The 21,903-nt window shown below is 43.6% G+C and overlaps 1 protein-coding gene and 1 non-coding gene across 4 annotated transcripts in view; both read left to right on the top strand.

Moving 5' to 3' along the window:
• The first annotated feature begins 12,396 nt into the window (after positions 1-12,396).
• Bub1b (BUB1 mitotic checkpoint serine/threonine kinase B) overlaps positions 12,397-21,903 on the top strand; it is a 56,258-nt gene continuing 46,751 nt past the window's right edge. For 2 of the 3 annotated variants that reach the window (XM_004861540.3, XM_087207514.1), the window contains exons 1-2: positions 12,397-12,627; positions 15,516-15,662. In XM_004861540.3, the coding sequence (XP_004861597.1) occupies positions 12,593-12,627; positions 15,516-15,662 (182 nt within the window). In that variant the 5' untranslated portion in view covers positions 12,397-12,592. The remainder of the gene's footprint in view (positions 12,628-15,515; positions 15,663-21,903) is intronic. The other variant, XM_087207515.1, reaches the window with a different exon arrangement.
• On the top strand, positions 20,691-20,827 carry LOC147829015 (small nucleolar RNA SNORA2/SNORA34 family). The gene has a single exon (XR_015449825.1). It is a non-coding gene; the product is annotated as a small nucleolar RNA SNORA2/SNORA34 family (small nucleolar RNA).

Here is a 21,903-nt window from a genome sequence, read left to right as displayed (position 1 = left end):
TGCCACACCCTGAATGTGCTGTTTTGAAATTTCCTTCACCAGGTCAATTAGTCCACCACCCTTAATCCCAACCTCCCACAGATTCTCAGGACATAGGTAAAATATTGACAAATCTTTTGTCTGAGTATAATACCCATGACCTTTAGCCCAACTGCCAATAGAGCCCCTGTTCCCAACTGAAACCTCCTGGGCCTCACCTTTACGGTCCACATTCTTATCAGCATTCTGGGTCTTTTGAGCTCTGACCAGAATCACCCATCAAGCTCTGTTTACAGCATTCTAAGGCTTTTTTTTTTTTTTGAGACAGGGTCTCACTATGTGACCTAGGCTGGCCTGGAACTTACTATGTAGCCCAGGCTGGCCTCAAACTTGCAGCAATCCTCCTGCCTAGGCCTCCAGACTAGCTAGGATGACAAGTGTGCACTACCACATCCAGCAGCATTCTAAGGCTTCTCCAGCCTGCATCTCCAAACCTTTCCAAAATCCTCCAGCAAACCAGTTCCAAAGGCTTCTGAACCACACAGTCAGGAACAGTCAAGCTGCCCCACCTCTATGATACCAATTTTCTGTATTAATCAGCTTTGTTTTTACTAAGACACAATACCTGGCACCTACAACTTACTGGAGGAGAGTTTTAATTCGGCTCATGGTTTCAGTGGATTCAGTCTACGGATGGCTGGCTCCAAGACAGAAACATTATGGGAGAAGGGCATGGCAGAGCAAAACTACTTAGTTCACCAGGAAGCAGAACAACAGTGCTAGAAAGAAGGAGTGAGAGACCAGATAGAGTACCCAAGGCCACATCTCCATGACTCAGCCAGACACACTCAAAAATGTGTTTCACCAATCCCATGTGGCTACTGGAGCAATCAACTCAACGCAATCAAGCGTAACTGTCACAGCCTTTCTATCTGCAGCACATATTTATTTAATTATTTATATCACTGAAACCAGGGATATTTTGTGAATCTGTTACTCAGAGCCAAACCTAATCTCAACTGATTAAAGAGAAGAAATATGTTCATTGTTCGCATTCATTTCAAAAACTGTGAAATAATTTACAGTAAATGAAAAATACATGATACAATCATTCAAACAAAGATAAGTAAATAAGAGGCATATAATAAAAATGTGGTGACATTATTCCATAAGATGTCAGTTATGGTAAGCATTGTAACTGCATACAATATTTCCTATCTACCTTCCTGCCATCCAAATCAAATGAGGGGTACCTAGTCACTTAATTACTTCTAACTTATCAGTGCTCATGGTCAAATAACAAGTCCCAGGACGACCCCTGGAATGTTACAAAGCAAACTTGTTTTCTACTTCAAGGAAGTAAGTTAGAACCTTGTATGGACGGTTTGCCTTGGATCTCTCACTTACCCACTCTGGTTCACTCTACTCTTCTCCCAACAGTGTCCTCTTGGGAGGACTGTGTCAACTAGTTCTTTTGCCTTTTGACTTCTAGTTGGTTTGGGCAGTCGGAGGCCCTGGTGAGTAATCAGAAGTTGGGAGTAAAAAGCAGCTGGAACGTTGACCTTTTACAGTGCCGTATTTGTCAATGGCTGCACTCCTGAAAGTTCCTGGTAGCCTCTACTTTGAATACAGTTTCTCAGTGGGTTCCAGGAACAACTCTCTCCTCCTGTCCCAGCAGAACTAGGGGGAATAGCTTCCTCCTATTACTGGTTCCTGAGTACCTTGCTATTCATGTTTATTCCCTTTAATCCTGTCCTAAACCAAGCCTTCATTTGTCTCACAGTGTGTCCCTGGTTTCCTGCAGGGGCCCTGACTGATGCAGATGGTGTCTCCATTAGGAACAACTTTGCTCCAATAACAAAAATTCTTACAAACATTGGCTCAAATAGGCTATTTTTCCCCATAAAACAAAAAGTCGGGGAGGGGGTAGCAGTTCCAGGATGGTTCTACTTTTCGACTCTGCTTTACCTTAGCATACTGGCTTGTTTGTTTTTTGAAACAGAGTCTTGCTGTGTTGCCCAGGCTGGTCTCAAACTCACAATCCTGCCTCACCCTCCAGAGTAGCTGGGATGACAAGTGTGTACCACCATGCCTGTTAAAATCTGAGCCTTATTTTTTTCTTGTGTGCTGGGCATCCAATCTATGGCTTTGCACATGCTAGGCAAGCACTCTACTACTGAGTCACATTCTCAGTCCCAGCATATTGACTTTGGTTTTCCTGGTTTTACCCTATTATTACAAGGTGCTGCCCAGCATGAGATTCTGCTACAAACAGAGAGAAGGCAAAGAGTCTGGGTAACTGGAACACATGGGAGAAGGGTAGTGGGCAATTGTGAGCCCACAGAACAGTACTAAAGAAAATGCCATCAACGTGTCCCTGTGTAGAAAAATCCCTGAGGACGAGTAAACCACACTGTGTGTTGCAGAGGAACAATAAAGCAGGGATGAAACAAGAATTGATGACTTGCTCCAAGTAGCATGGCCAGAGGACCTGATGGGAGACCCTCCAGGTAGCAGGTGTCAGAATGTGGCCTCCAACTGTGATACTAGGGCAGTTAGAACATGGAGCTGAGGAAACCACTCCCTTCCACCCATTTAAGTTTGGACAGCACCCCAAGGCTTCCATTGTCCTAAGAGAGGTAGAAAATAGTATAACAGACGCACTAGATCTTAGAGAGAGAGCACATGCACACTGAATCTCCTGGCCTGACCTTCACTCACCTTTGCCATACTCAAACCTTATTAAAGGTTAACAAATATGTACCACATCTCATAAATGTAATTGAGAACAGAGTGGATTCCCGGACAAGAGTGGTGAGAGCCCCTAAGATGACTCAGTACCCTGTCAATCATTCCTGTCAATCATATCTAGAGACTCAGTGGGGGACTCCTGGGCTGAGGTGCACATCCTTTAAATTCCAAAACTCCGACTTACCTGTGTGCAGTGCAGTGCTTTTTGATTCCCTGTCATTCTGGTACCACTTTTCTGTTCATGCCATATTTTTGCTGACATAGGCTTGTCTCAAGCACACAGTCCACTAATCTTCAATAAATGTAGCTGCTTTTCACTTGCCATTGGGTATGCGCCTGCAATTCGTTGCTCACAGTTCACAAGAGCCTGAAATTGATTTGCTGAATTCATCACGAGGTAACAATACTCCAGGGGACAGTCCTCAGACTCCCTGCGTGGCAAAAACTGAACAGAGAAGAAAAGAGCCTGTGCTCATGCCTTCCAGATTCCCCTTCTACCATGGCATGCAGAGGGAAAAAGTCATACCCAGGGCAAGTGGCATTCTTCCTAAAGTTCACACTTTCATCTCTGTGTAACTTGTCATTTTCTCGCCCCCTCACAGATATTTTTGCCACCACTATAATGGTATTAATTTATTAGTCACTCACCTTAAATAATACCCTTTTTTAAACTTCAAGTATATTGTATTAATCACAATCTTTGGTCTGTTTACCTCTCTTTTCAACGATGGAGATGTAGACCATCTTTGCATTTATTTCAAAACAATAAAAGAAACACCCAGGTGTAGGGAACAGAGAAAGAGGACGTTACTAGAACCTCTGCAGTAAGTCCTAGTCTCCGGCGAGCCACAGCAGCACACGGCGAATTACAGGAAAAGTAGAAAAATGAGACTGAGAAGAAGCTGAGCTTCGGGTCTGATCAGTGCTGCTCTGGGAGGCAAAGGCGAAAGCCCCCAGCGTACTGCACCTTTTATTCAGTACTCAGTACATCGGGAGAAACAAAGGTAACAAATGGCTTGCAGAGAGTTCAGTACATCCGCGTAAACAAGATGTAACAATCCAAGAACAAAGAGGAACTGAGGAGATGTTTGTTCCTCCCAGGATGTCTTCAACTGGTGTAATCTTGTCCTGGGGAATCACAGCATCACCGGATCATTGAGGTCTCAGTTGTGACCGGAGGCCAAAATGGAATTATGTCTCGGAATTCCATAGCTGGGCTGTAGGCAGGAGAACTAGGCTAACCAAATGATTTTACCCTAAAATTATGTAGCATTGCTTCCGACACCCAGGAAATATTATCTTGTGCTTAAATAAAATACCAACCATAGCCCCATCTACGGACTCCTCCGCCTTCATTTTATCCGGCTCACTGCTACCCTGCTGCCCACATAGATTATTTGTGTGCTAAGAATGGAACCTACCAAAGCTCTGCTTCTGAGCTATATTCTCCATCCTATGTCCCCAGCCATTTTTATTCTTTAGGCACAGTCTCATTAAGTTGCCCAGATTGGACTCCAACTTGTGATCCTTCTGCCTCAGCCTCCCAAGTAGCTGGGATTACAGATGTGCCCAGTTCCACATAAATTTTTCTAAGTAATATGCTCTTAAATTATGTGAGAGGCCCCAATTGGGAAGCATATGAAGTACTACATTTTGCCATGATGTATATATGGTTTGTCCCCTCTGAAACTCATGCTGAAGTTTGATTTCTATTTTGACAGTGTTAGGAAGTAGGGAAGCAGGACCTGGAAAGATAAATGGGCCAGGCCGGGGATTTAGCTCAGTGGTTTCTCCGCCTGCTACGCAAGCGCAAGGACCGGAGTTCGATCCCGAGTACCAAAAAAAAAAAAAAAAAAAAAAAGATAATTGGGCCATTAGGAGGAATCAATGCCTTTTCTGGAGGCCTGGTGTGATGGTTGATTTATTGTGTCAACTTGAGTAAGAGAAGCTCAACTAAACTGTCTCAGCAATTCTACACCCTAGGGTGTGGAAAACCCACCCTAGAGTGATTTGTCATCTGGATGGTATAAAGGGGAAATGAAGAAGGATGGATCTGCTTCTGTTTCTTTGGTGGAGTTCCAGTCTTTGCCTTCACCTTGGACATCACCTCCTGGGCTCCAGCACAGACTCTTCAGCTTTGGGAGCAGGAAGGCTGAGGCAGAAGAAGGATTTCAAATTCAAGCCCAGTTGTAGTGATTTAGTGAAACCCTGTATCAAAATAAAATTTTTTTAAAGGGCTAGGGAAATAACTCAGTGTGAAGGCCCTGCTTCAATCCTTCATACTGAAAAGAGGTGGTGGGAAGAGGAATACATGCATATTTATGTGTGTAGAGCCTTACTCTGCAAATTGTGGTCCTCCAGTTAGCAGCCCGAACAATACCTGCAAGCTTGTTAGAAATTCAGGATGTCTGCTTCTCCTCAGACTTACTGAATCAAGATCTGAATTTTCAAGATTCTCCAGGCCTACGTTTTGAGAAGCACATTCATAGAATTTACACAAGTTACACTTCAGTGAATAAAGTGGGCCCAGATTCAGTTTCTCAGTGAGAGGTACTGCCATGCTGGGCAGGGAGACTTATTGTTATGTGGGTCTGTCCCCTACTTTGCAGGACATCCTGTCCCATCCCTGTGAGTTCCTCAGTGCCCCAAACAGAAGCACCCCCTAACACTCTCTGGTGAGCAGAAACATTTTGGGGTGCCTTGGAGTACAGCTCCCTGAAGAGATGTGTTCTTTGCAGTGAGATGACTTTGGGTGAATGTGATCTGCCTGACAGTGGGGCTGTGTGGCTGCGGATGGGTCTAGAAGATGAAGAAGGACACAGAAGCTAAAACATCACAGTGCACAGCTAGGTGACAAGTGTTGAGCACTGGCCGAGCAGGAGCCAGTACTGGGAGCCTGGTAAACCCTAGCCAATGTCCAAGCTGGGCAGCAAGCCGGCCAGGAGAGACTGGAACTGTGTGGTACAGCCCAACCAGTCAGACCAGCTGGGCCAGTTCTTCCTGGTCCCTGAGGCCTTGATAGCCCAGTCAGGATAAAGCAAAGAAATCAAAACAATTTGGCATTGGAGAGCTGTGTCTAGGGTAAGAAGGACATGCATCCAGGTGGAACAGTGCCCCAGCACCTTCTCACCTGGGGCAGGGCCGAGGGGTCTGCAGGCTCTTCCCAGAACTGGGAGGAGTAGATGGCTTCACAGCGGGGCAACTAGGGAGCTCCAGAGGAGGATCCAGGCTTCCAGCCTGCAGGTGAAGCAGCTGGACTCCCTCCCGGCCCAGGAGCAGAAGGTGCTGGGTTTGGCTCCTTTATGCTCCCAGGTGTGGTGAGCCAGGAGCAGCTCTGGCCAGGTCCCCACACCTTCCCTAGACTCCCACCATCAGGACTACCGAGCAGCAGGTCCCCTGGGACTCAGAGCACTCTCACTTCCTCTCCTTGTAGTCCTACCTCCTACTTGTTTTCCAAGACCCTCTGAGCACTTTCTGACCTCTCTTTCTCTGGCCCCCTGCACAGCTGAGGGAGGGCAGCATCCTCTTTTGAGTTCTCCTAACTCCAGGCACACTGGAGGGTTATAGCTCATAGCCATTATGCTATAGATTGCTTTCCTTGAGCAAAGGACTTGTGCTTTTTTGTACATATGTCCCTGGTGCCAGGGACAGCACCTGACATACAATATTTAAGAAAGTGTATGTTGAACTAATGAAGGACATTATTGAGTAGTTGGTCTAACAAGGAGGTCACATGCTAGCTATACTTTGGTGCTCATTTCCATTAGTCAGTCAGTTAACCAGTATTTATTGAGCTCCTGGCTTTGGGCAGGTGCTGGAAATTTGATGAAGAGCACAATTGACATAACTTGTCCCTTGCTCTGGGGGACCCAGATCCTTTGACTGATAGAGAGTCAGCTAGTCCAATTTCTTTGTTTACAAAGAGGAAGAAATAGCACCAGTGAATGGAAGGGATGGACCTCTTGTGCTTCTCTGTATAGTGGCTTGTTATCAATTTTTGACCCCAAACTGGGTTCTTTTTCTCCCCTCCAAATTGTAGGGCCATTAACAAGACCAAGCACTGATTGAGTAGTGAAGGACACTTTTATTCTTGCCCAAGACTAGAAGTGGGAGATTAAATGGACCAATCAAGTTCCCAACTCATTAGAGGTTGGGGGTTACAGACTTAGGGGTAAATGAAATGAGAGGAAGGAATATTCATGTCTTTTCAGGGGGTAGGTAGAGTTACTCCAGAAATTTGAACACCACTTCCTTTCCTTTTCTTTCTTTTTTTTTATTTTATAGGTGACAGAACTCAGGGCCTTCACACTGAGCTACATCCCCAGCCCTTTTTACATTTTTTAAATATGGGATTTTTTTAACCTGGGGATTTTCAACACCTTTTTTTTTTTTTTTTTGGTACCGGAGATCAAACTCCGGTCCTTGTGCTTGCATGGGAGGCAGTGAAACCACTGAGCTAAATCCCCAGCCCTTCAACACCTTTCTTGATAGGGTCTTGCTAAGTCGATCAATTGCCCAAGCTGGGCTTGAACTTGTAATCCTCCTGCCTCAGCCTCCCAGAGTGCTGGGATTACAGATGTGCATTCGCCACCATGCCCAGTTCTTTTTATGGTTCTTTCTGGCCATTATCATGGCAATCATCAATAGTCATGGTGCTAAAAGGTGTGTCATTTAGCATACAAATAAATAATAGTGAAGATCGAGCTTGTCTGGTGGTCACTGTAGCAGGCATTGCAGATCAACCCATTTTGGCTAGCCCACTGGGAGAGGAGCCTCTGACATACTGGCATTCTGTCCTTAGAGATAAACAAGAGTAGGGTGAGGTAGAAATTCAGCCAGGTCAAGCAGACAGTACAAGATTCTCATAGGTCGTCTGCTATAGGCACATATCTCACCACTGGCAGAAACCAGCCTGGCAATCCCACAGCTCCCCTGCTAGAAACGCAGTGGTGGGGAGAGCATTAGTTCACATCTCCCCTCTTGAAATGCCCACCACCTTCGGTAACTCCTTCCAGCGGGGCTGGGTAGAAAATCAGAAACAGGCCCAGGTTGATCCAGAGAGCCCTGCCACCTAACTTTTGTCTTTGCCATTAGAAGATGACGTTTTTCTAACTCTGCCTGTCTCTGAGTTCTTTCCCCCCAGCTCTGCCTTAGGAGCCCGTGTTGGAAGAAAGGTATGGAAAATCCCCAGAGGCAGCATGACCAGAGACCTCCAAAGTGGAGAGAGGAAGCCTATGTAGTTCTGTCCTAGCTCAGCCCAGGGCTGCGTCTGGGATTCTGAAACATGAAGTGTTCCTCCTAAATTGCTGTCAAAGTGTCCCCAGTTCAGCTTTTTCAATGGTCCTTGGCCTCCCAAAGTTGTTTTATGAAAGGAAGAACGTTGGCCTATTCTGAGACCTACATTTCCAGGCAAAGCTAAAAAAAAGAAGAAAACGGCCACCTTAGCCAGCTGGGGGGCATAGGCCTATAACCCCAGCCCTTGGGAAGTTGAGGATCATGGTCAGTTTGAGGCCAGCCTAGGCTAAACAGTGAATACAAGACCTGTCTGAACTACATAGGAGACCCTGTTTCGTGAAACCGGAAGTGGGAATAGGGGCCAAACAGCTTTATCACCTCACTTAATTCTTCTCTGGATCATCTGCTCTCTAGTTTAGCTGAGTTGTTTCCAACCATCTGGCCCCCTCCCACCCTGGATCTACAGGAGCACTTCCCATACCTGGGCCCTCCGAAGATCCAAGGTAAACTCTGCAGAATGTTGGAGCAAGGAGTGAGGAGACCTGCCCAGCAGAAATGCAGTGGAAACCTGATCATATCCACCCCTAGGCGCTCCAGCCTCCTGTCTTGGCTGTGCCAGGGACCATCGCCACTACTGTTCAGCTACCGTAGGATCATCAGCTCCTCAAGCACAGACTTGAGTAGTAGAGAACTGCTTTCCTTAGGCCTCAAAGCCATGGAGTCATGTAAACACCAGTCATGAAAATTCCACTGGACACCCAACCCCAGGGCCACAGATGCTACACAATGTCTATGTGATCTAGTAAAAATGAGGCCCCTCTGGGCAGATGAACTTTTAGAGATGCTGCCCCTGAGTGCTCAAAGCAGAGAAGTGTCTCTGGTTGGGCACTCTTGGGCACAGTATAATTTGTAAAACTACACATGTGGCCCTGAATGAGACCCCTCTGCACGCCCCTGTCTTTTTCTTTGCCAACACCAGGGATTGAACCCAGGGCTTTCTCAGTGAGCTACAACCCCAGCCCTTTTTTATTATTTGAGACAGGATCTTAAGTTTCTCAGGCTAGGCTGAAACTTGCAATCCTCTTGCCTCAGCCTTCCAGAGTGCTAGGATTACAGGTATGCACCACCCTGGTGAGATCCCCTTTGTCACCCTCCTTCAGGAGCCCAGGTGTTTTCCAGAGCTCCTGTGCAGCCCCACACTCACCAGCCAACATCTTTCCTGCTCCAGGGCCCTAGTTGATGGCCTCCACGACATTGGGGGACATCTCCCTGTGTCCTTCCCTTCACAGGGGTGCTGATGTCCTCCTCCAGTGGTGGCCTGCTGCTGCTCTCAGAATGCCCAGTCCTTCAGGAGCATGCATGGGGGTGTGTCCTCAGCATCTGGGCACCAGAGCAGTGCTCCTGGAAGCCACATTCCACAGAACCTGCTCCTGTCACTGCTGTCCTTAGCCCTCTCTCCACAAAGCCGTCAGTCCTTGAGACTAGGTCAAAGAGAGTCACTGTCCTTGGAGATTATGGGGCCCTCATATTCTAGTTCCCCCAAACACCTGCACAGACCTCCCTACTTTCACCATCCCTCTTTCTCAAAGGCAAACAAAATTGTCTGCTAAAGTCGGGTCTGGTAGCACATGCCTGTCATCCCAGCACTCTGGGAAGCTGAGACAGGAAGATCATTACTTCAAGCCCAGCCTGGACAACTTAGTGAGACCCTGTTTTAAATTAAAAAATAAAAAAAGTTCTGGGGATATAGCTCAGTGTGAAGGCCCTGAGTTCAATCCCTAGTACCACACCAAAAAAGAAATATTAAAAATTGCCTGCAGGGGCCCCACCTACCAGTATGTGGGTTATACCTTATACACAGGAGTGAGTGGAAGCTCTTATAACACCTGGTGCTGAAACCTTGAATATACTCTTCCCTCGAGATGTCACATCCAGAAGCTAAAATTTATGAAACAGTAGAACCAGTTGAGATTTCTCACCCAGAGCATTGGGTTAGAAGCAAGAAGCATCCAGACCCTGCTCTGCTCTTCCTCCATGGGTGATTTTCTCTGCCACTTTGCTGCTTTGAGTTTGGATTACCTCGTGTGTAAAATGAGCATCATCATGAACACTGGCAATTGTAAGATCCTCCACATTTGCCTGAAGCACAAAACTGGCCAGCATATTGCTGGGCAAAACAGCCTCATTTTATATTTCCTACTAGCTACATAACTTATTTAACTATGCTTCTTGTTTCTTAACAGCTCTGCCATAGGACTGCTTATGCTTTCAGCCTGTGGTCTCATTTGACCTTTTGTTTCTTTTCTGCCAGATCCAGAAAAGTTGATAACTGGTATCTCCCCATTTAGCATGTATGTTTATTGTGTATATCAGAGTGGAAATTCCAGGTCAGGCTATTTCCAATGTTTTAAGAAGATCATGAAAAGTAGGGTACTTCTGTAGAAAAGCAGAAGTAAAGTCCAAAAAGGGGTTTCTGCTGAAATGAAGAGAGAGGAACCCAACTCCTTGGCGAGTTCTCTAGCTCCTTGTCAGTAACAGATTCTGTGAGACACTTGGGCAGCCCCCAGCAGCCTCCAGGCCTGGCCAGTGCACCATCCCCCCTCTGTTTCCTTCCTCTTGGCAACACAGTTGGTTTATCTTATTATACCTCCTCTTCATTGGTTTTTCCACCTCAAGACACCTGATCACTGTTAAATCCATCATGTGGTTATGTTCTGATTGGCTAATCTGTTGCTGGGGTGAAGGCCAGCATGGGGATGCTGCTTTCCCAGATGTGGTATACTTCTGGTCCCCTCAGTTCCCCAGTTCTGTATCTTTTGACCTTTCTCCTGCCCTAGAGAGTCCTCTGCATTCTGTTGCTGCACAATAAACAACTCTGGAGACTCAGAGGTTTTCATTTTTAGTGTTTAGCCTAAGGCTGGATTTTGTACAATCTGTGAAGGCAAGGCAAAATTGGGGAAATCAGCCCTTGCACAAGAAGGAGCACACACATCTCTGCAAGACCAAGCAAGAGATCTTGGACTTTCTGACAACTAAATCCATCTAAGAGCCATCAATGTATGTAAGTATGGCTTAGAATAAAATAAAAGCATAAAACCGAAGGACTTACTACCATAGTCCCAGACGGCTACTAGTCACCACTATGCCTGAAATTCTACCAGTAAGTCTTGTTCCTTTATAAATTTTCTTCTCTGGAAGTCTCCCATTAAAATACAAAGAGCCAAAAAAAAAAAAAAAAAAAAAAAAAAAGCCCTGGATGGGGAATATATTTAATACACCCCAAAATCTAGTCTAAAAAATGATATACGGCAAGATGTAGGTGAGCCTGGTCCCGACCCACACGCTGGGGTGCCACCTGTCGCCGACCCCACCGGACCTAGACCCACTATGCTGTTTTTCCTGACCCAGGGGTGAATGAGGACCAATGACAAAGAATCACGGAGTCAGCTTAACGTGCAGGCAACCAGAGAGCTCTCACCTCTAGCAGGCAGAGGAGCCCTGAGCCTGTGGCTCACCTTGCTTTTATTCATCCAAACATGGGCGCAAGTAATCAAAGTAACACAAGATTCATCTGTTTTCCAACAGCCATTAGTACATGGTCTGCTAAACAATTCAACCTCAGCTGTTTTAAGTTTTCCCTAGAATGTGCAACATGCAATCACCCCTGGGTGCAGCCTTTCTCCTCTGTGATCTATTAGGGCCTCATTTCTCCTCTGGTCACACAAAGGTTTCTTTTTTGGTACTGGGGATTAGACCCAGGGCCTTACACATGCTAGGTAAGTGCCCTAACACTAAGGGACATACCCAATCCCCATTACTTTGAGACAAGATCTCACTAAGTTGCCCAGGCTGGCCTCCAACTTGTGATCCTCTTATTTCCACCCCCTAAATAGCTGGGATTACAGGTATGTGCCACCGTGCCCATCTCATGGAAAGGTTTCTTTAGGGTCAAATAAGTTTGGAGATGCCAATATACTTTGTCATCCTGTGACAGGCAGACTAATAGTCCCCAAAGATGTCCATGCGCTCCTCCATGGAACCTGTGAAAATATTACTTTATGTGGCAAAAAGGACCTGGCAGATATGATTAAAGCTGAGGAGCAGGAGGTGAAAAAGTTAACCTGGATTATCAGGTGGGTTTTAACTGGCTGGGCCAGTACCCCAGATGAGTCAGACATGTCCCTATGCTCAATACACCAAAGCAATTCTGGTGCTGAAAGTGTCACTCCCTTGGTTCAGAGACTCGTCTCCTAGAGCTGGGATGCACAGAACACAGGGAGACTCCCTACTGTCTAAACACGCAGCACCTGGGTAGCCACTGATTGCTCCCGCCCGGAACTACGAATCCCATTATGCATCACGACCAGAAGGCCTTAAACCTAAACTACGTATCCCAGAATGCCTCGGACAAGAGTCGCACGTAGGGAGGGTGTGGCCACGTCGGCCGCGGGGGACCGTTAAATTTGAAACTCGGCGGCGCGCAATGTGCGCGTGAGGTGGCCAGTTTGTGAGGGAGTTTGGTGGGTGCTTTCGTCTCGAAGCACCCCCTGATTGCTTCGGTGGCTTTGAGGGCACGTTGCGCAGGGAAGCTAAGACTGTCGGCAGCCCTGAGGAAAAGGAATGCAGGATGGCAGAGGCGAAGAAGGAAGGAGTCGCTCTTAGGTAGGTGAGGAAGAAGAGCTGCTGGGAACGGGGTCTGCAAGATCCAAGGAGCCTAGCAGGTGCAAAGGCTCTGCGCTGAGCCCACGAGGGGAGGACGAAGCCTCCTTCCTGCTGGGGTCAGCGTAGGTGAAGCCGGGCAAGTGAGAATCCTGCGTCCAGCTCCAAAGCAGAGGAGGCTGGGGCCCAGGGATACAAAGAGCTTGCAGCCGTTCGCTAGCTGTTTGAGCTTGGACAGGTCTCTTATTTGGAAAAGGCTGCTGTTGCCGGGGATTTAGCTCCGTGGTTCCGGCGCCTGCCTTGCAAGCTCAAGGCCCTGAGTTCGATCCCCAGTATCAAAAAAAAAGGCTGCTATTAATGCTACCTTCATGGGTTCTGGGAAAATATTTTAAAAGTAACCGCTTCCAAATATGTGTTCAACTTATGGTTTGTTTTACTTCCCTAGTAGGGTAAAGGCCTAAAAAGCCCTTCTCTGAACATTTGCTGCTTTTCCTTATTTTAAAAAATTATATATATATATATAGTTGGAACGAAGTATGGAATCCGTAATGCCGAGGTAAATACCGTGTCGGGAACTCTTTCATTTGTGCAACAAATGATTATTGATCACCTACTAAGCACTGGCTGCAGTCAATAAACAAACAAAAATCCCAGTCCTGGGCCGGGGATTTAGCTCAGTGGTTTTGGCGCCTGCTGCGCAAGCGCAAGAACCCGAGTTCGATCCCCGGTACAAAAAAAAAAATCCTAGTCCTCCTGAAGGGCAAGTATTGGGGTGGGATGAAGGTGGGGGAGATAGAATAAACAAGGCAAAAATTAAGTGGTGTTTGGTACTAAAAGAACTAAAGAAGGGAGAACAGGGAGCCTTGGGAGGGTGTTGATCCAGTTTTAAATAGGTTTGAACGGAGAAGGTGTTATTTGGGTCAAGACTTGCAGGAAACTCGAGAGCTGGTATACATAAATCTGAGGGTAGTGCACAGAACAGGAAGGAGGTGAGGAACCTACCCCAGGCATGTCCAAGACTTGTGTAGTGGAGTGGAAAGACGTTAATTTGAAAGGTGAATATGCAGGCATTGGGAGGACTTGGCTTTTACTCTGATTGTAATTGAAAATCATTGGAAGATTTTGAGCAGAGTAAAGGTGTCTGACTTGAATTTGTCACTTGAGCTGCTGTGTTGAATAAACTAAAGGGAGAAATGGAATAAAACAGGGAGATCAGTTACGACCTTATTGAAATAATCCAAGCAAGAGAAAAGGGTGGCTTGAGAGAGGCTGAAAAAAAGAGAAAGATTGATTTCTGGCTATATTTTGAAGGTAGAGCCAACAAGATTGACTGACTGACAGACTGACAAGGAAGAGAGGGGCATTAAAGTTGGTGGTAAGATTTTTGGCTTGAAGAATGGAATTGCTATTTATTTGAAATGAGTGAAACCTGGGAGAAGTAGGAAGCCATCCCAGCCTGGTTTGGGACATTTAATTGAGCTAGTGTACTTACTGTTTGAAGAGCAAGAGAAGACAGGGAAGGCTGAGGCAGGAGGACTGAAAGTTTGGGACCAGCCTGGGAAATTCAGAGAGACTGCCTCAAAACACAAAGCAACAGAAGATATTCAGATGAATTCAACATTCACTCAGTGCTTATGAGTACAGTTATCATGTAGTCCAGGGATACAAAAAGAAATGACATGGCCCTGACATTTACAAGGTTCACACAATAGGGTTTTAGTATATGTGTTGCCGAAGCGAGCACACACACAATAGGGTTTAAAAGATATGAGTGGTTCTAAACTAAACTGTTGGTTACTTCATTACTTTTTTCTTTTTTTTTTTGAGACAGGATCTTGTTATGTAGCCCAGGCTGGTCTTGAACTCAGAATCTTGCTTCAGTCTCCACAGAGTGGTAGGATTATAAATCTGCACCACCAGGGCCCTGCTACTTACTTTCTTGAAGAGTTTTCAGCTATCGTCTAGATTGATGTCCCACTAATTTTCACTCTAATTTGAAAATGAGTGCCTATTTTTTTTTTTTTTTTTTTAACATCCAGAGATAACATGTTAGAAGTAGGCTTCTGTCTGACCATTGCAGAGCTCTGAAGTACAGAGTACAGTTACATCCTCCTGAATTGTGATTGCCTCCAAAAAGTTTTCGGGAGTCCCTTAGTAGAGGCTTTGGAGAGCTGGTTTTGCATAGTTATCTGTGTTTTTGTCTGGGCTGCCTGTATATACAAACTTCAGGTGTTTTGTGTCGCCTTGTGCACACTAGGCAAGTGCTCTACCACTGAACTACATGCCTTGGCCTTTTTAAAATTTTATTTTGAGACGAGGGCTTGTTAAATTGCTCAGCCACGAACTTGCCATCCCCCTGCCTCAGTCTGATGAGTGACTGGGATTATAGGTGTGAGCCATCACATCCAGCCAAACTTCAGTTTGAAGTCATCAGTTAAATATGGAGTGTTAAACTGGGTGTGGTGGTGCATGTCTGTAATCCCAGCACTTGGGAGGCTGAGGCAGGAAGATCACCATGAGTTTGAGGCCAACCTGAGCTACATAGTGAGTTTAAGACCAGCCTCAACTGCATAGCGAAACCCTGTCTCCCAAAAAAGAAAAATGGGGTGTTAATCTGACCAACATTTTTCTAATTTTAAATTAAACTAGGTGATGCATTCAATGGTAGGCATGGAACTGCTGTCCTTTTATCTACTTTGCCAAATTTAAAACACTTTCTTGTTTTGGTTTTTTTTCTTGTGTTAAATTTCATTTTTATGGTACTGTCCACTAAACCCTTGTCAACTTCTCCCTTCACTAGATAACACTAACAACCATAAACTTGGAAACCAGATGACAGCCTACTATTGTAAATTCATGTTGGTATCACATTTCTTTTTGTTCCTTCACAGTGAAGCTATGTCCCTGGAGGGAGATGAATGGGAGCTGAGTAAAGAAAATGTACAACCTTTAAGGCAGGGGCGGATCATGTCCACACTTCAGGGAGCTCTGGCACAACAGGAATCTGCCTGTAGCAGCACTCTTCAGCAGCAGAAACGGTGTGTAGAATGGTTTGGGCTCAACCTGGTTTTGTTTGTCCCCTAATGTGATAGTTAACATGGGTGTGATCCATGCAGGATGACATAAGAGTATTCTCCAAAAATCAAGAGTATACGAACCTGTCCTGTCCCAGCTTTTTCATTATAAGACAGCTTATGAGCTCTTTAAGTACTAGTAAGAACTAGGGCTGTAGGATTTCATTTGATTGTGGAACAGCCAAACTTTTATCAATAAAAATATAATTACACGGGACATTGATAAACATAGTAAAGTAAATATCATATTACAGTGTTTCCCTAAAGTGTTACGTCATTCTGGACTTCTAAGCAGATTTATTTATTTGTTTGTTTGTTTGTTTGTTTGTTTTGGTACCAGGGATCAAACTCAGGACCTTATGCTTGTGAGGCAGGTGTCAGCGCCGCAAAGCTAAATCCCCAGCCCCAGATTTATTTCTTTGATAGCATCAACTAGAGATTGTCTGCTTGGATTCTGACCACTGTGGGAGAATGATTTATTTTTTTTTCAGTGCTGGAGATCCAACCCTGGGTCTCATGCATACTACACAAGCATGCATGAGTCTGCTATTTTATTTACTTTCTAGGAAAGTATTTTGTGGTTTTGCTGGTTTTTGGGGTTTTTTGTTTTTTGTTTTAAACAGGATCTCACTGTGTACTCCAGCTGACCTTGAACTTGCTATGTAGTTCAGGCTAGCTGTGTGGACTTCAGATTCTCCTGCCTCAGCCTCCTGAGTGCTGGGATTATAGTCATGCACCACTGTACCTGACTACTGAGAATGTGGCAAGAAAAAATAGTGATCTCAAGACCATGCACACCTTGGAGAAATTGGATTTATACTAGAAAGTTTCTGAAGACCTACTTAAACTCTCAGAACAAATAAAAGCTTACATTATTTAAATGGACCTATGGTTCTTGTTCTCCACTAATACATATTTTGAGAAATATGCTCTTTTTTAAAAAGGTAAACAGAAGTATCAATTTGTACCTTTAATCTGACCAAATGGGGAATTGGTTTTGTTGGAGATTTTTTGTTGGTTTTGTATTGGGTGGTTTTTTTGTTTTTTGAGACACAGTCTCCATGTATCCCAAGCTAGCCTTGAACTTGCAATCCCCCTGCCAAAGCCTCCCAAGTGGTGGGATTACAGACGCATGCCACCATGTCTAGCTGAATTTTGGGATACAATGTAATGAGTATCTTTATGTCATTGGATCTTTAAAAGCATCGTGTTTTGATTTTGCTTCAAAGATGGTGATGTTTTACTATTAATACTCCTTCCTGTTTTCTGTGGCACCATACTAGTCTTTCTACTTCTCTCCTTTCCCTTTTTCTTGTTGCTTTCATACTGTGTTTAACCTGTTCTCATTCCATATTCAAAATTTCCTTAATTGTTCACCTACCATTGACATCTCTTGCTTGACTTCTACATGTCATTTTTCCTACCTGTAACATAAGACAGTGCCTGATTTATGATGATTTGACTTAAGATTTTTCAAGTCTATGAGGATGTGAAAGTGATACAAATTCAGTAGAAACTGTACTTCGAATTTTTGTCTTTCTTCGGGTTAGGGATATGCAGTAGGACTGTCTTGTGATGCAGGGTAGCAGTAGGGAGCTGCAGCTTTGATCTTGAGAGTAAACACCCTATACTTTAGGCTGTGCTGCTAAGCTATGGTGTGTGGTAGGATAGGTGTATTAAATGCATTTTTAACATAGGATATTTTCCACTCACAGCAGGTTTGTCAAGTCATAACCTTATTGTAAGCCAAACACCATCTGTAATTAGATTAATGTTTCACTTAATGTACAAAGTATGATAGAAATGTACTAAATGTTTAAATTTTTAAAAAATTTATTACAATAAAAGACATGTTGGTCATCTCTGGAAGTACTCTTTCATGAGTGTTTTATTTGCATTGATGTGGCTACTTTGATTTCCTTAATCTCTTCGAAACATTTACCTTTCATGGTCATTTTGACATTGGGGAAGAACCAGAAGCTAGATGGTGCCAGATCTGGCGAACAGAGTGGATAAGGACACATCATAATGTTTTATGAGCCTGCTTTTCTGTAGGATGGCACTTGCCAGAAGCATTCACTGTAGTTTTGATCACATTTTGTAAAGACACACCCATGAAAAAGGACTTCCAGAACTGCTTCAGAAAATGGCAGGAGTTGAAGAAGAGTGTTCAGTGAGTGGGAGGATTTTGAGGGGGGATCAGTAGCAATGTGTGATTTACTGTCATAAATTTTTTAAAACTTAAATATTTACCATATAATTTGATCACCACTTTTTTTTTTTTAACCAGGGATCGAACTTGGGTTCTTGCGCTTGCGAGGCAGGCAGTGGAACCACTGAGCTAAATCCCTGGCCCAATTTGATCACCTCTTATATAACTACTGAACTCTTCTGAAACATGACCTCCTTTTTCTACCTATTTTGGTTAATGTAAAGCTTACCTGAATGATCTTTCTCATTGTTCTTTTATTCTAATTTTATTTAGTTGGTTGATAAGGACTGGTGATTTTTTACTGTTTGGGTGCTGGAGGTTGAACCCAGGGGATCATAATGCTGAGCATGTACTCTACTACTGAGTCACATCCGTAGTTTGTGGAATTGATTGATTTCTTTCTCTTTTCTTTCTGTACTGGGGATTGAACACAAGGCCTTCTCACTGAGCTACATCCCCAGCCCCATTTTTAATTTTTAATTTTGAGTTAGGGTCTTGCAAAGTTGCCCTGGAAGGACTTGAACTTCAGATCCTCCTTGGCTCCACCTCCCAGAGTGCTGGAATTACAGGTGTGTGCCACCATGCAAGCTTGAGATTTTTTAAATCATAATTTACATGCAAGGAAATGCTTAGATTTTTAAGTGTACAATTTAATAATCAATTTTGCATGTATTTCAAGACACAAAACATTACTTCAGAAAGTTGTAGTGTTCTTTCCCACTAAATTCCTTCCTTCATGAAGCATCTGCTCATCAGATTTTGTCACCATAGCTTACTTTTTTTTTTTTTTGGTACTGGGGATTTGGGGATTGTTCTCGGGTCCTTGCACTTGTGTGGCAGGCGGTGGAACCACTGAGCTAAATCCCCAGCACCATAGCTTACTTTTGCCTACTCTAGAATATTATATTAATAGCATTGTATAATTCTTTTATATTCTATATATTTTGGAGGCTTTCTTATATTACATAGATCAGGAGATTTACCTTTTTATTGCTGAGTAGTATTCTTTTGTTTATCCATTCACCAATTGATGGGCACTTGAGTTCTTTCAGTTTGTGCCTTGTGAACAGATTTTCTTTTCCTTTGGAATTGAATTTCTGGGACATAGGATGTATATTTAACTTTTGAAGAAACTGCTGGTTTGCAGAGTGATTATCACATTTAACACTTCTACCAGTAATGTTTGACAATGTATTTACACTAAATCTGCTCCAGTATTTAGGATCATCTGTCTTTTTCATTTTAGCCATTGTAGTGCTATATAGTTGTGTCTCATGATGGTCTTGCTTTGTATTTCTGTAATTATTAATGATGGTGAGCACTTTCCCACATGCTTATCGGCCTTCTGGATATCTTTTGTGGTATATTTGTTCTGACATTTTGCCCAGGTTTGAAATTGGTATGCAGGAGTTCTTTATTCTGTGTACAAGTCCTTTGTCAAACATATATGTTGCATATACTTTTTCCCACTTGTTTTCTATTTACATTCTTGGTGATTTTATTTCATTTTTTTTCCTTTTGGTAGTGCTAGGGATTGAATCCAAAGTTCATACATGCTATGCAAGTGCTTTCCCATTGACTGACATCCCCAGCCCTTTTTGTGTTTTTTTTCTTAATCACCAAGGTTTTAATCCTAGTAACATTCAGTTAATTCATGCGTTTCTTTTATAGTTAGTAGTTTTTCTGTCTTCAAGAGATCTTTGCATTCTCCAAAATTACAAATACTAGCTTCCCTTGATTGTCTTTGCTTTTAGTTGCTTAGTGTATAATTCATGTAAAATTTATCCTTGTATATGCTGTGACATTGTAGGAAAAGTTCTTTTTTTTCCAACATGGATATTGAGTTGTTCTGCCTCTGCTTACTGAAGAAAGGGCTCCCTCACCCATTGAATTTGGAGCCTTGTCAAAAATCATTTGAAGTCAGGTGTGGTGGCACATGCCTTGTAATCCCAGTACTCTGGGAGGCTGAGGCAGGAGGATCATAAGTTCCAGCCCATTCTGAGCAACTTAATGAGTCCCTGTGTAAAAATAAAGAATGGCCTGGAAATGTAGTTCAGTGCAAAGGCCTAGGTTCAATTATTCTTAGTACTAGGAGGAAAAAAATCATTTACCCCAGAGGTAGTGCTTGCATAGCATGCACAAGGCCCTAGGTTCAATCCTTAGTGCTGCAAAAACTAAAAAAATTTTGACTACATGTATGTGGGTTATTTCTGGATATTATGTTTCATTGATGTAATTGTCTGTTTCACCAATGATACACTGGTTGTCTCACTCAGCTTTACAAAGTAAGTTAGGTAGGATGTAGGGTGAATTCTTTTTCAGAATTGCTTTGACTCTCCTTAGTCCTTTGCTTTTCCAAACAAATTTAACAGTTTCTTCAGATTTTGGTCAGATTGCATTGAATCTATAGATCAACTTGGAGGATTGCTGATTTTTACCAGTAATGTTTTAGATTTTATTTTTTCATTATTTCTGCAGATAATCTCATTATCTCATACTTAAATTGACATATTAGCTTTACAATTGTTATGCTTTCTATGCATTCTTACAATGTTGTTTTGTTTATCTTTTTGAAATATTTGTCCTCCATATTTAAGGTACTCCCCAATTAAAACTAATAGTGACCTGAGCAGATGAAGTCTGTATTAGTCAGCTTTTCATCACTGGGACAAAACATGTGACATACACAGCTTAAATGAAGAAAGGTTTATTTTGGCTCAACAATTTCAGAGGTTTCAGTCCATGGTCGGCTGACTCCCAAGGCAAGAACATCACAGTGGGTGGCCCTGAATCAAGGCCAGCAGTTTGCTGAAGTTGCTGGTTTCAAACAGGAGCCTAAAGTGAAGTCTTTCTATGGTCTGTTGGCCATTTCAGAACTTTGGAAATGTAATGGTCAATTCATTAGAAAGAAACAGCTTACTAAAAAATATAAAATTTTACAGTTTAAATTTTATTTAAAAAGAAACATGATGGCAGAAGGGCATGTTGGAGGTAAGCTGCTCACCTCATGGCAGCCAGGAAGTAGAGAGTTGGAAAGAGCTGGAGAGGAAGGGGCCAGGAACAAGATTCATCCTTCAAAGGCAGCCTCCAGTGACTATCTCCTCCTGTTGGGCTCCACCCGCAAGAGCCCATTCAGCTGTGAACTCATCAGTGAGGTAATCTGCTGATGAGGTTAGTCTCTCAAGGTCATTTACCTCTCACACCTCTGAATAGTCCTGCATTGGGGATTAAGCCTTCAATCCATATGTCTTTTGGGGATACTTCATATTTAAACCATAACAGAATCCAAAATTTGTTTTCTTTTGTTTTTGTGGTATTGAGGTTTGAACCCAGGTCCTTTGAACTGAGCTGTATCTCCAGTCCCTTTTTATTATTTTGAGACAGTGTCTTTGTTAAGTTGCTAAGTTGCCCAGGATAGGCTCCAACTTGCAATCTGCCTGCCTCCTCCTCCCAGAGTGCTGGGATTACCCAGCAAACATACCCAACTCAAAGTTTTTAACTTTACATTTAAAGTATGTCTTTCTTACCTCTCTAGATGATTCCATTTATTACCTAGGTTCCTTTGGTTAAGCTCTGCCACATTCACAACTGTTTTCATTTTTTTTTTGGTACCGGGAATCGAACTCAGGACCTTGCATTTACGAGGCAGGCGGTGGCACCACTGAGCTAAATCTCCCCCCTTGTTTTCAATATTGGTTTCCCTCCCTCTTGAGAAATCACCCCCTTCTGCTTTCATCCATGCTGGGGATTGAATTTGGTCCATGTGCATGCTAGAATGCTAGGCAAGCACAATACTGGAAAACTCAAGTTCTGCCTTCAGAAGCTGTCTTTGATGCCTCCTTTTGACTTTTGTTTTTTGAGACAGGGTCTCACTATATAGTTCAGACTGGCCTTGAACTCACCAAGATCGTCCTTCCTCAGCTTCCTGAGTGCTGGGATAACCAGCTTACTCCAATGCACCTGGGTTCTTTTAACTTCTTAAAGACTTTATTA

Source organism: Heterocephalus glaber, unplaced genomic scaffold (assembly GCF_053883595.1).
Source record: "Heterocephalus glaber isolate CG9 unplaced genomic scaffold, H.glaber_assembly_v1.0 deba00000809, whole genome shotgun sequence".
In the NCBI taxonomy this organism is placed as follows: Eukaryota; Metazoa; Chordata; class Mammalia; order Rodentia; family Bathyergidae; genus Heterocephalus; species Heterocephalus glaber.
The sequence above is the reverse complement of the archived record's forward strand: the minus strand, read 5'-3'. Positions and strand labels throughout refer to the sequence as shown.